The sequence below is a fragment of the Melanotaenia boesemani genome, chromosome 22, assembly GCF_017639745.1.
Source record: "Melanotaenia boesemani isolate fMelBoe1 chromosome 22, fMelBoe1.pri, whole genome shotgun sequence".
Taxonomy (NCBI): Eukaryota; Metazoa; Chordata; class Actinopteri; order Atheriniformes; family Melanotaeniidae; genus Melanotaenia; species Melanotaenia boesemani.
This window is the reverse complement of record NC_055703.1, coordinates 22,926,521-22,940,824: the sequence shown is the minus strand read 5'-3', so window position 1 is coordinate 22,940,824 and position 14,304 is coordinate 22,926,521. Positions and strand designations below refer to the sequence as shown.

At 34.9% G+C, this 14,304-nt stretch overlaps 1 protein-coding gene across 2 annotated transcripts in view; it reads right to left on the bottom strand.

Moving 5' to 3' along the window:
- msra (methionine sulfoxide reductase A) overlaps nt 1–9,412 on the bottom strand; it is a 41,803-nt gene extending 32,391 nt beyond the window's left edge. Inside the window, exon 1 of one of the 2 annotated variants that reach the window (XM_041975135.1) lies at nt 9,198–9,412. In XM_041975135.1, coding sequence (XP_041831069.1) covers nt 9,198–9,333 — 136 coding nt within the window. In that variant the 5' untranslated portion in view covers nt 9,334–9,412. Of the gene's footprint in view, nt 1–7,191; nt 7,642–9,197 lie in introns of those variants that run through there. The other variant, XM_041975136.1, reaches the window with a different exon arrangement.
- Between the last annotated feature and the right edge of the window lie 4,892 nt (nt 9,413–14,304).

Below are 14,304 nucleotides of genomic sequence, written 5' to 3'. Positions count from 1 at the left end.
TAAATTAAATTAAATTAAATTAAATTAAATTAAATTAAATTAAATTAAATTAAATTAAACTCTAACAGCAAATTATTAAACATTTTAAATATTTTGTTATCAAAATTTCAAATGTATTTTTCATTTTCTTTTCTAACACTTAGAGCATCAGTAGTCTGTCCTATTAGATTATTCCATCTTTTAATCTGCCATCCTTTTGATAGAGAGGATCTGAAATAACTTTATTGCATTGTCACATGACAAATCAATGGAGTAGGTGGCTTTGTGTTTATGCTGGTGGTTGATTGATCCAACTGGTGTAATCTCAGAACTCCCAGTGAAGTGTTTATTTATTTATTTAGAAAAATCTTTCTTTCCATTTTTTTTTATTTCCTTGGAAAATAATAATGACGATCAATGATAACAGTTGTTAATATAGTAATAATAGTAAAATGGTCAAAACCTGAAAGACTAGTTGGATAACACTTACTTCTACTACTTCTGGTACCCAAAACAACTTGTAGAGATGCCTAAAGCTTCATAATAGTTACTAAGATTAAACTTTCACCAAATTTAGACATCTTTAAATCCAGGTTAAAAACATTTCTTTTCACATGCACCTATGCATGAAATCTGCATGTTAACTTTTTTTTTAATTATCTTGCTTTTAATCATTTTAATTTAATTTATTATTTTATTGTGATTATGTGTTGATGCCTTTTACTATTTCTAAATATTTATAATGTCTTTGTTTTATGTAAAGCACTTTGAATTGTCCTGTACATGAAATGTGCTATACAAATAAACTGCCTTGCCTAGAAAAACTACTAAACTCTAGAGCAGGTAGTTAAATGGTTAAGGGAAGTAACTGACAGCTCCCTGTTCTATCAATTCATTGTTTAAGTCTGTGCAGTTTCAGAAAACGGTCAGAAAGATTAAGAACTATTTCTTCCAAATCACAATCCTTATAAACTTTTATCCTATTTGTTCATATAAAAAAATTCTATTTCCCCTGCACCACACCTTCTACATTGTGGTATATTTTCTATTTTGTTCTCCTTTCCTTCACCTTTTCTAAACCTTTGTAACACTTGACTGACAGCTACGAGTGTAGTTAGAGTGGTGGTGGGGGTTAATAAGCCTCCACAGGGCTCATGTATGCATGTGTGTGTGCGTGTGAATGTAAGAGCTTCCCTGAGGGGCTGACTCGATCGATCGCTCACAGCCATTAGTCGTGAGACAGTGTGTGGTGCAGGGAACCAGACTTAATGCACTTTGCACTGGCAGACTGATTGGACCCTTTCAGACCTCTGCGTGTTACTGTAATGGCTTTTTTGCATTCGCACATGCTGTAAGTGTATGCTTTGGAAAATGTTGACTGCTGCTGGTCAGGGCTGTAACATTGTGGCATATTTGCAGTCAAGTGTAAAGAAGTCGTGTAAGACATGGGTTTGTTTATAGCAACACGTGTAGTGACTTAATCACATTAATTCATTCATGATATACTGAACAACATAAATTTTATTGCAATCGACACGTAAACCAATCAACCAAAATGTTCCGTATTTACACAAAAAGTAGTTTCATTAAACTATTTTCTTAAAAAAAAAAAAAAAAACATGACTACACACTCTAAGACAATCAGACTGAATCCCACTTCTTTAGCATGCTGATCTTGGGGGTAACAGTGTATTCAAAATTGGTCCAGTAACTATTACCTCAAAGGGGACAAGTATCAGCTAAAACACTTGAAAGGATGAAATTATACTGGATTCATTCTGAGTTGCAATAAGGCTATAGATAATATTTTTGTCAGCAAGACTGAGGGCAAGAGGCCAGTTGTCTTACAGTCAGATAAAATTGGTTATTGAGCTTTTTTTTTGTCCACAAGTTGATGCTGTCAGTTTAGGAGTGTCTATGTGTGAAATTACAGTCAGTAAACATGAGTTTTTGTAAAGAAAAAGTGAGCTGTGCACTCTATTGTAGCCCCAACAGCAGCACACTCAGTGGAAATTAGCAAGTAGCAAGAAATTAGCACGGGTGTTGTGTTCCCATTGATGCTGTGACTTGCCAGAGCCAATGAATACAGTGTTTTTTGACGCAAGACTGAATGTGGATTAAAGACTTCCAGAAACAGATGCATTATGTGTCATGCTGTTTGCAAACTCCACACTCCTGCTTACAATTAACTTAACTTTAGCCTTTTAATTTTCATCCTCCTTCTGGTCTGTAACCATCATCTCTGATCTGATTAGTCCAAACATCCATTGCCATGGTGAATATTAAACATCCGAGTGAATGTTAACCCCTTAGCCTCTCTTAGTTTCTATTCACCTCCTATACTCTCTGTAAGCCTTTCTGCAGGTCTCAATCATTCATTATGTCTTTCATATTCAACCCTAAACACTTGTCATTTTTCTGTCAAGGTTATCAGAGCAGTGTTCTGACAACAAAGAGCTCTGCTGATGAAATCGCACACAAAGGCACATTCATTCATCCACTCGAATCCATCCATGTTGTTGTGGTAACGGCTCTGACAAAGGTAGACGATCAGAGGAAGGCTAGCATCAGTCTGATAGCGCTGTAGTCACTTAACATGTACAAGAGACGTGACTGATACAGGTTTGCAACACGAGCATCAACGTATCATTAAATCACTGAATTTGCTCGGGTTATTATCTGTTTGGTAGAGTGAGACAACATGCATGAGGCTTCAGCTGATCTCATTTAGATATAACCCAGTTACTGTCATTCATTTAAATATAAATAACATAATATAGGTTCAATCATTAGCTGTTTAATGTAAAAATAAATTATGTGAACTTCAACTGATTCTGATACAGCTTGAGGGGATTTAATGCAAATCTTAGACCATGTTTATTTTAATATTTTTCCACCTATAAATGTACTGGCTTCTTCTTTATTTGTAACGTGTTCCTGATAGACCAGATAACGACTTTGATGTCTATTTTTAAAATAAATTGATATTTTTCACATTTGTAAAATTGTGCTCTCAGCTTTCATGTTAATAATAAGATGATGCCACTCTCTAATCTGATAAAACATAGCGAGGTGGGTTTGTTAACATAAAAACTAAATGATTAAGAAATTCATCTTACACAAATATAAAATTCATTTTGAGACAGCTTTGGGACCTCCTGAATCACGACCAGTTTCTGTAAACCTCACATGACTTCCTATAAAACTATAGCTTATGGTTTACTTTAATTTCCACTTCTTCCAGTTTCAAATAATGAAGAAGTGACATGACAGCCAGCTTTTAAGTGCAGTAACCTTCATCAAAATCCTGGTTACAGGTTTCACCTTCACTTGAGCCTTTGGACATAGCTAAGCTACCGCTTTCCTTTAGTCCAACTGCTACTGAACATACTGGAGTCATGGTTCAGAGATTTTGAGTCAAATTAACGAGACAAACTTCAATTAAAACTATTAGAGCTGCAGCTTCTGCTCTTATCAGTATATGTAAATGTTATGTAAATTCCTTTTGGGCTGATAAAAATGTGGAAAAAAGTGTATTGAGAAAACAGTGACTTAAGCAAGACATCTATGGTAGTAAAGCAAAATAACATGTGCTTCTTTGAATACACATAGAGTCCAATCTTGCATGATATTTTCCATTTGCACATAAGTGTCATAAGTGTCAAGCTCGTGACTGAAGCCATGAGAAACATGAACAAATGTTGACAATCTGTTGGCCGAAAAGAGCCAAATTTATCATCGATGAATACTTTTAAAATGTTATACCACTTCATGATGTTTTAACCTTTTAAAACCTGATCCACACAGTTGGAGGGCTTTGAGAACAGATAGTGCCAAACTGTGCCAAAAAGGCCATTTTAGAAAGCTCATCTAAACTCTCTGGGCTAAAATCTCTCATTTTGTTCCGCTTCATTACATCAGAGTTGACCTTTGCAGAGATAATGTTCCACTATGATCTGATGGATATTTAGAGCTACATCTGCATCATTAAAAAAGGGATATTCATATTCATCCTTAATTTTTGGGCTTTCATTTTTAGGCAAGCCTTAAACTTTTTTCATTTGTGCTTTGTGCCATCTGCCTATTCTTTATCAGTAACACATACATTTACACATCTTAACAATCCTCCAGTGCTTTTCCTTTACAATGACTCCAAACGTATTCAAATGGAGACATACTCATTTTATTATGGGTATCCGATTTTTAAGCAGTGGCCTAAAAATAGGCACAGGGCTCAACGGTTTGACTGTTTATGAGGTTAAACTAGGGCAATAACATGCTGAATCCTAAATATTAGGTTAGGAACAATCCAACAATGTGTTTACCATATACCAAGCAGCAGGATGCTGAGATTACAGCCAACTCTCTACTGGTGTTTGTATAGTTTACTTCAAATTTCTCTGTAAATGTCAATAAAATGATGGTAATGCCCATTACAACCCAGGATACAGAGTCTGCTGGCAGATTAAACACATCATAAAATTCATGGAGGAGGCTCAGGAAACACTCCTTTGTCTATCTTATGGTGTATATATATTTTTAAAGATAAAACAGAGTGAATGCATATGAGACTGTACATATTTTAGATATGAATTTGATTACTGATGCAGAGTTGCTTGTTACAGATGATTTCACTGAATCCCTCAAAGTAGTTTTAAGCTGTAGTAAAAGAAAAATCCAAAGCACTTAGAAAAACAAATCAATTTCCTTTCAGTTCTATTTATAAAATGTCTCATCTACATTTTTCTTTCTCAAAAATGTTCACTTGTATTTAAGACAACAAAACAAATAATCTTTTTGTGTACTTCTAATGGTTATGAAAGGTTCTAAGTGGAGGCACAGGCTTTTTAATTCATCCTCATATTTCAGTTTCAGTCAAAACAATCAATTAATTGGTTACACAGCTTTTAGCCAAATAAGCCACAGAAATAACAATAAAAAAAGATCATTCCCACAGTTTATAATAACACTCATTTCTTTATATTCAGTTTGAAGATGAAATGTTTAGCATATAGATTCACAAATTATGAGATTACGAAAAATTGTAAGTTTTCAGAAACTCTGACAAGCAGATTTTTCTTGACAAAACTGGCAGAGAAATATAATAATAATAATAATAATAATAATAGTAATAAAAATAATAAACAGCTGTGTTTAATTACAGGAATAGCTGGCTGTATTGCAGATGTAGCTGCTCTAGGCTGCTCATAATGAAGAAAGCAACATCTGTCAGAAGTGTTCACGCTCCAGCTGAGCTGATTCCAGCTCACAGAATGCAGTGCCAAGAAATAACGTTTCTTTTTCTTTTTTTTATATATAGACACACTAAGCTGAAATCACTGTCTGATTAATGTGATATAGTTCCAGATATTTGATTCAGCCTCCAAAAGACAAAAAAAAAACCTCCCTGGAAATACTCCCTGACAAAATTACACGTTCCACAACAGCAAGCTGCAATAATAATGATTTACACCCACAAAAACACCTGCTAATTAAAAGACTCTCACGCGGCAGCTGCCTGATGTCTGAAAACATCAACATTAGGCCCTGATGAAGATGACATTAACTTCTTCATTAGTCTTTTGTTTTCACATTTGTCCATCTGTGTGTAGGTGGGGAGTGTTAAGAGGCTGGAGTAATAGATTCAGTACAATTCATGTAAGAGGAGCGAGGTCAGAACGAAGCTGACCTCTGACCCCAGAACATGAATGAAGGGATGAACGGTTGGACCTCAATTGGAAGATATAACTGGATGGTATTCTTACAATAAATTATATTAAAATCATTCATTTGACATAAACAATAAAAAGAAGTCTCAAATTAGAATTCAAAAGACTTGAAATAATATGTTAAAAAGAGTCAACGGTTAGTTAATAAAACACTACAGATTTAATGTAGAAGACATGTTAGTAACTGATCTCATTAGAGACGTACTTACATTTAGAGCCCACTTCAAATCTTTATTTCATTACCATCCCACTTCTTTACAAGCCATGATTGTTAATGTTCAGACAGTTTGACAATTAAAGGATTAACAAAACATGTTCCTCAATAAAAATCAGTTGGAAATGTAATGGTTCGGTCAGTCTTAAAGATTACTGATAATATGCAAGAAAGGAAGAACAACTCTTACATCCATCTATCCATTTTCTATACTGCTTCATTTAGAGGGAGCTGGAGCCTATCCCAGCAATTAGACTGGCAAGAGACTGGGTACAGCCTGGACACGTTGCCAGTCTATTACAGGGCTAACAAAAACAGACAAAAGAAACATTCACACTACTCTGACATAATCTATCCAAAATAATATCTAAAGGGATTTCCATGAGAATTTTCAGTAGCCAGTCAGGAAACAGAAGCCAGTTAGAGAGGTCTGGAGGCATGCAGCATGTGACCTTTTGAGTGTTTACAAAATATCATCACAGCAGATGGTAGCTATGATCGATGGGCCATCAGTCCAAAGAACCATGGCAAGGCCAAATACTTCCCCTCCATCTTTATACCAAAAGCAACGCCAAATATTTTTTTCTATTTGGAAATTCTGAAACATGATGTTGCAGCCTGAGAAACTCTTGACACAAGGTGTAACACTGCTGTCAAAGTCCATTCTAGTTAGCTTGGAGCACGAAGACAAGCACATAAAATGCATAATAGCCAACAATAAAAAGCTCTAACACAACAGCTGTTCACACAAACATCTTCAAGTTTAAGTCACTTTGATTAAAAACCCACATAAACTGAGTAGTAACAAAGTGGTGCTCTTGTTTTTCAGTGATTTGAAATAAAAGTGAAATAAAATGCTAAAATGAGAGAAATAAGTCTCTGTTCAACTAGGTGGAAAAGAAAATGAGTGTACATGACAGCCCGAAGAGAGGGGATTTGGAGGCAGAGCTGAAGCACAGCAGAGAGGAATTCATTCAAATTTTCAAGGTAAATCACGTCAAAGTAAATTAACCAGAACTATAAATTTCATATAATCTAAGAAAAGCTGATCACATCACACGTGGCCCCATGATCCTTGTATGTTTGCAGTTTTTCAGCTCTTTCTTGGCCTTCTTCTTGCCCCAAGTTTGATCAGATTTGTGAAATACATAACTGATTTTTTTTTTATCAGCATAACTCCCAGACTAACATTAAATATCTCCAAAGCATCAACAAAATTCATCACAATTGGGTCAAAGACATTTCTAAGCCCAGTGAATGTAGACAAACCTCTTGTTCGGTGCAAAGTTGGCCTTCCTCTGGCTACAAGTTGACTCTTTGCAGTCAAACATCCGTCCTTGTCCAGTTCAGAGATGTTAGAAAGATAAAATGACTAAAACCTTGACCGTGCTGCCATTCAAATAAAGTGACATGTCCATATTTTAGACATTGCAACACCTTATCTCTGGAACCTAGTCCCCTTCAAATTTGTGTAAAAACAAGGAACGTCTTGTCTTATTTTGTTACTTTTTCCTGTCGTTTTTCGGAGCCGAGATAAGGCTTGTCCTCATCCACTACCATCATGCCTGGACGTTTCTTGATTTCCTCTGGCGCTGCAGTCCTGAACTACACAGACAAAGGAGGGGAAGCCCTGCCAAGTCTTTCCACTGCAAGCATGGCTTTTTCCTTTTCCCTCTGCTCCCTTGCTCTTTCTTCGTCTCTCTTGAATGTGGCAGTGTTCCCGATAAGCTTTGGCGACACTCCAGCATGTCTGCCATTCCATCTGAACCTTCCCATTCGTCCCGATCGTCCTTTTGCTGTGGACCCCCGCCCTCCTAACCCCTTCACTCCCACATCCTCCTTCCCCAGAACCAACCCTTTCCAGTACAGCCAAAATATTAAGCATACTTCACTTTGGGGAAATCAATCTAAACTAATTCTTATTTAAAAAAAATCCCAAATATTTGATTTTGAACAATCCAGTTTCCATCAGGTCCAAGTCTCTGTAACACTGCACTCAAATACTGCTATGTCAATACTCTCCACTCTATTCACACAACAACCTTTACATTTACAACTTGTCACTAAAGGCCAGTATAAAGGGCAATGTGTGTTTCAGTGTGTGTGTCCTGAGTCTTTTGTTCAGTGCCAGTGCAGATCTTTTCATCATGTGCCAAAACTCAGCACCCTCACTTGTAGTGAAGTGGGGGCAGGTTGGTGCCAACCGTCCCAACTGCCAACTTAGTGCTGCTGTCGGCCTGTTTATACACACGCACAAACACACACATGTACACACTTTTGTTTGAGCCATGTAAGAGTGGCAGTTTTCTTTTACAATAAACACCTAAATCAACTAATAAATCAATCAATACAAGACAATAATACATAATAGTGGTTTATTTCTGTGTAAAATCTTTTTATCAATAAATGTCAATTTTCTTTTTGCAAATCTTTCTGTATAGAAATTGATATATGAATCTAATTTTAACCAAAAAGCTTTTTGTTTAATGTTTTAATTAGATTGTATCATATGAAATACTGTTCATATTTATGTATTTATTAGATTTTGTTGCTTTGAAAAGTAAAAAGAACTTAATTACAACAACTGCAACAAAATCACTAAAGTATCGACTATTCCTATAACATTTAAATGTTTTGTTGTTAGTTATACGTGTTTTGAGGATTTAAGGTTATCAAACATTTAATAAGAAACCAAACATTGTGTTCTTTAACCAGCATAGGTCATTTATTTATCAATTTATTTCCTTACATATTTGCAAGCTGTAGTATCAAAATTATCCACCTAATATTGTATATATATGATACTGTACATGTATTTTTTTATTTAGAAAACTATAAAATTAGTGGTTTTATCTTAAGAAAAATTTGATAATATTTCACTACTTTGCTAAGATAAAATATATTGCACTTTTCTATTTTTATGCTCTGGTGTTAATTAAAAACGTATGTCTGTTGTAGTCTTGATAAACTAGTATGGGAAAAACTGTCACTCAATAAGCAATACCGGAAGACTAAATTGCGCATGCGCCGATGGTAGCAGGTGCTAACACTTGTAAACATTATTACTTAACTTTGTAATGCCTTCATAACGGAAGCAGCGTTTATCGTCTTTGGAAGACAGCACATCAGACATTGTCCGCAAACAACAATAAAACTAAATAATAAGCAAGCATTTTTTTTATTTTTTTAGATTTTAATTTATAACGCGGAAGTATCAAAGTTTGTCAGACTGCTGTGGTAGCTAGCTTGCTAAAGCTATCCGGGTAAAGCCTTACCGGAGACTTTGATGCTGTCACTCCGGCCAGGTAGCGCTGTCTCTGAGGTTGGCATCTGGGTTTTGGAAGCCATATCTCCCATCCTACTATTCATAAAATGACGCCACACCAGACGAAGTCTGGAGGAAGAGACCATTGAACTTGAACAGCAATGACGCTCTCTGGCTGCACCGAGGGAGAGCTAAGCTACAAAACAGCAGGCTTACTCAACCTTAACTCAAGGCTTGTGTAACGTGAGGGTAGCGAGTTACACAACAGTATGTCTGTAATCATATAAATATATTTTAATCATGACATTACACATTTGGCACTAAGAAAAAAAGTTTTTTTTCCCCTTATAATTAAATAACATACGTATGGATCTATTTTTCAAGCCTTATTTTTACAGATAACACAATTTTGTTATAATTTCTATGAGTTTCATGTTGCAGTTGCATAAATACTGTTTAAACAATCTTGCACCACAAATGTGATCTCAAATAGTAAATAAACAAAGTAATAGAGTTAGAACTAGAGGTGCAGTACATTTGGACTGTAGTTGATCTAAAGCACTTTTTTAATTCCACTTAATTCTTTTTCTTACTTTTGTTGATTCAGTTATCTTTACATCAAGATAACTGTAGAACCAACTTAATTAAATTGCTGCTGTTTGTAACAAGTGATTGAATTAAGTTTATCCAAGTTTATTTATTAGGTTAGTTCAACTTGACAATCAGAACTACTGAAATCATTTAGCACTAACTGTGCAAAGACTAATAGGAAATACATTTTCATGAGGAATTTAACCTTTTATCAATGCTATCATATAAGTCTGAGTTAAGTACTTTACTGCCTGTGTTGTGTTTACATGTGGACAATGTTTGGATGTTCTGGTTGAATGTTAAATAAGTGTAAAGGACAGAGAGAGAGAAACCCCATCACTAACAGTGGTAATGAAGTTATTCCATTAACAGAAAAAAAGCATCTAATGTTGTTGTACTGTCTCAATATTTATTATTGCAGAAAAAAATCCAGTTTATATGTGAAAGTTTTTTATTAAAATACTTTCTTTTCACCCTATTTCATCAAGTGTAGTGTGAATGTTAAGTAGCTTTTTGATATATTAAATATTACATTTGGAACATCTTGAATCTTTTAAGTCAATTTTCCATGAAATTGAGTCCAAGTGATTTGGGTTCTGTATTAAAAAAAATAAATAAATAAAACTATGACTTAAAACTGTTAAGTTGAACGACACGTAATTTGGATAAATTTAATTCAATCGCTTCTTACTAATTGAAACTATTCATTTGAGTTGGGTCAACTATTCTCTTTTTACAATGTAAGTGTAAGTAAGCAACCTTTAGTCAATCTCTGCACTTGTCCCTATTTAAATAAACATGTAAATAAAAAAAAAAATTCTTTACTCTCTCTTGGTGTTATTTTGGCCCTGACAAAATTTTATCTAGATGTTTGTGATCCCATATTTTGTAAATAAAACCACATGCTGCAAAATGTTAACATCTCTGTGGTTGCTTGAGATCTGAGTCCAGGCTATTCTTGGCCTTGAAAATGGAAAATATGTGCAGTCCAAACATAACTCAGTGGAACATAAGCAAAAAAAAAAAAGTATAGATAGATGTAGATATATATATATATATAGATGTAAGTATATAAGAGGAGTTTGTAGAGATGTAACAAGCCTCAAATTCGTAAGAACACCATAAACTCTCTTAGATTAGCTTTTGTGTAATTTTTTTAAGTAGTCTTCAGGAAAAGTTCTTCAATCTTTTTTCTAAAGCTCTTATTTAGATGTTGCTGCTTTTTGTTCTGTTTTCTGTCTAGATGATCCCACACTGCTTCAGTAATTTTGAGGTGCAGGCTCTGGGGAGGATTCATCTTCCATCAGACCTGCTGCTATAGATTATCAGTCTAATTTTTGTGTCCCTTTGCATACCTCACCCTTTTCTCCCTGTTTCCATTACTTGAAAACAGCCACCTTTCAATGGAGACCATTTCTGATGAGGTTTGAGCCGACATGGATTAAGTGAAGATCCAGATTCATCGCTCAGATTGTGTGTCAGGCCTATACTGGATTTCACATATAATACATCTGGGTGTGATACTTCTTTTGTCTTCTACTTGTAAAGTTTCCTCAGATGTTTAAAATACACTTCAGACCATGCAGAGATATGCCAAGTTTTTCAGCTAATACCTCTTTGGGAATCACCTTGATGCACAAAACTATTTTATGTCTGTTAAACTGTGTTTTCTATTTTTTATAAAAGCAAGTAAAGAAATTCGATCAAATTACATCTTTGTGAGAGGCAGCAAATATCATGTGTGCACATATATAGAGCTTAAAACAGGCTCTTTGTTATATTGTTTATGTGTAGAGACAACACTTTTTATTTCTCATGATTCATAGGTTGGTGTTAAGCGATTAACTGCTACAACAACTGAACTTAAAATTAATGAAAAAGCTCAGAATAAAAATTGAAAATTCTTTTGAAGGCCTTTGGGACTGTTTAAAGAGAAAACTCACTTTAAAGATTACAAGAAAATTTGGCTGTTTGGAAGCAAAATACAACAAAACCAGTGATTTCATTCAAAACCCCAGTGAAATGATGGTTGTTTGTCATGTTGAGTTCAAGTGAGAAAGTCAGATAAACTCTAATACAGCTTTGCATAAATATACATTTACACACAGATTCTGAAAAGCTTTTAATAAAAACTCTCATTTTGGTTGTTAACGACCCACTTAACCAGTAAAAGTGAATAACTGTGTTTTTCTAATATAAAACAGTATTTTTTGACAAACATATTCCACCCACGGTCACTCAGTGACCCTATGAGTAAAGTGGTCAGCTGGTTAATTAGAATTAGAAATTAATTAGAATTCACACAAATTTGAATATGAAAACTGCTCTTCTCCAAAAATAAATGTGATACAGAAAAGTAAGAAAAAACAATGCACTTGATGCAATGGAAACTTATTTTCCATCACACTGGCCTCTAATGACAGTGATCCAAATAACTGAAGCAACAAAGTAAAATATGTTAGTAGTTGCTATAATATGACGTTAAAACTAATTATCCTGGCCACTAAATCCTGTGTGCACATATCATTCTATTGTAGTTTTGCAGCAACATTCTTTACAGTGTAAATCTTAATATTTGTTACCTATTAATGTAATCATAACCACGCTCTGCCCCATGTAGATGCAGGGGAAAAAATCCTAATTATTAGTCACAGTTAGGTATTTATTAAACTTGAACCTTCATATGATGGAAAACACATCCAGCTGTATGTTTCAGACTGCTGATACCCAGTAACGACTGGAAATGGATGCTCAGAGAAAACAAAAGCTTCATCAGTTGGAATTTGGTGCAGGTAAATGAGCACCAAGCAGCCCCCATCAGTCAACTGGATCCCAGTTCACCAGGAGGAGGAAGGGATGCAGGGGCACAGATGATGTGCCATATGGAAGAAGCCACGAGGAATTCTAGAAAATGTTCATTTCAGTGTGTGATCGTGCCTGTATGAAGGTGAAAATCATTTATAATTCAGCAGGCATGCACATAGCTTCAGATTCAGTCACAGAAAGGGAGAAATGTGGACCCCATTTCATGCAATGCAGACTTATGTTGTATGATCTCATAATTATCATGAAAACCGACCAACAAAACATCTATGAACCAACTTCAGTAACTCCAGGACTTTTGTTATTAGAGTTTGATCTTAGAGAGGAAAAATATTTTGAAGTTTCTGGTTTTTGTGCTTGTGCTCCAACATCATAAATGGACCAGACTCATGGTCACACATTTAGCTTAACTACTAGAGTGATGAAACAGATACAAATAAAGTTCAACAGATTTAAAGATTATAAACAGATTATTACTTTTTTTATCATTAAATATAATATACAAATGAAGGAGTGTCCTTTTTTTCCCATGTCTCTTGATATAGGTTTTGATGTATTATTATTGGCTATGTGTTCCACCGAAACAGCCTATACCCTATTTTATTTGCTCAGTAAAATAGCAATCTTATTAAAAAATAAAAAAATAAAATAAATAAAACCAAATGTTTAGTCATTTAAAAGTCTCATATTTTCTAATAATTAAATTTTATCTGAATGTTTGGATTAAAACAGATTTTTCATTATAATGTCTAACTGTACCAGGAGGGGGGAAGGCCAAGGACAATTGTTGTCAAGCTTCTTCGCATTAAAGACAAAGAACAAATTTTTTCTTCTCCCAAGAAATTACAGGGCACTAAGATCTACATTAATGAAGATTTCTCGGAAACTGTGCAACTGAAGAGAAAAAGCTGTGGCTGAACTTGAAAGCCGCCAGAGAGAGAGAGGTGATGAAGCCAGTCTGAAGTATGATAAACTGGTCATCACCCCCCAGGCTGAACACAGCCAGTCACTGGCCTAATTAAATCGTTTTTCATTGGTTTATGTATAAAAGGAGTTTGTCTTGTTTTAATTTATTGTTTATGTTTTTAATGGGTTCAAAGAAAATAACTACATCTGTGCCATTAAGTTTGCCAAAGAAAGGATTGATTTTAGCTCATTTAAATATATGCAGCCTCGGGTACAAGGTTCATGAAATCACCACTTTTTGTTCCTCTACTAATATGCATGATTTAACATTGTCCGAAACACATCTGGATACTACTTTTGATGATTCTGAGTTGGCTGTTGAAGGTTTTGGGTTCTATAGAAGGGACAGGAACAAATATGGTGGTGGTGTTGCATTTTATGTTCAGGAGCACATTCCAGTTTTGCCAGTGAGTAACATCACAAGTTCTGACACTGAAGTAATTGGGCTAAAGATTCACCCTCCATACCATAAGCCCATTATAGTATTTTGTTGTTATAGGCCATCCAGTTCGAAAACTGAATACCTGAATAACATATGTGAAAATTTAGAAATAGTGTCAGATGAACGTAAGGATATTTGTCTTCATGGTGACCTGCATATTGACTGGTTTTGTAAGAGGCTAATGTCTGTCAGGTTCTGAGTCAACCCACATGAATTTCAACCATTAGTGGTATAAACAAGTCAACCTGTATTGATCATATTTTTGCTAATATATGTGAAATGTGTTCAAGGCTCT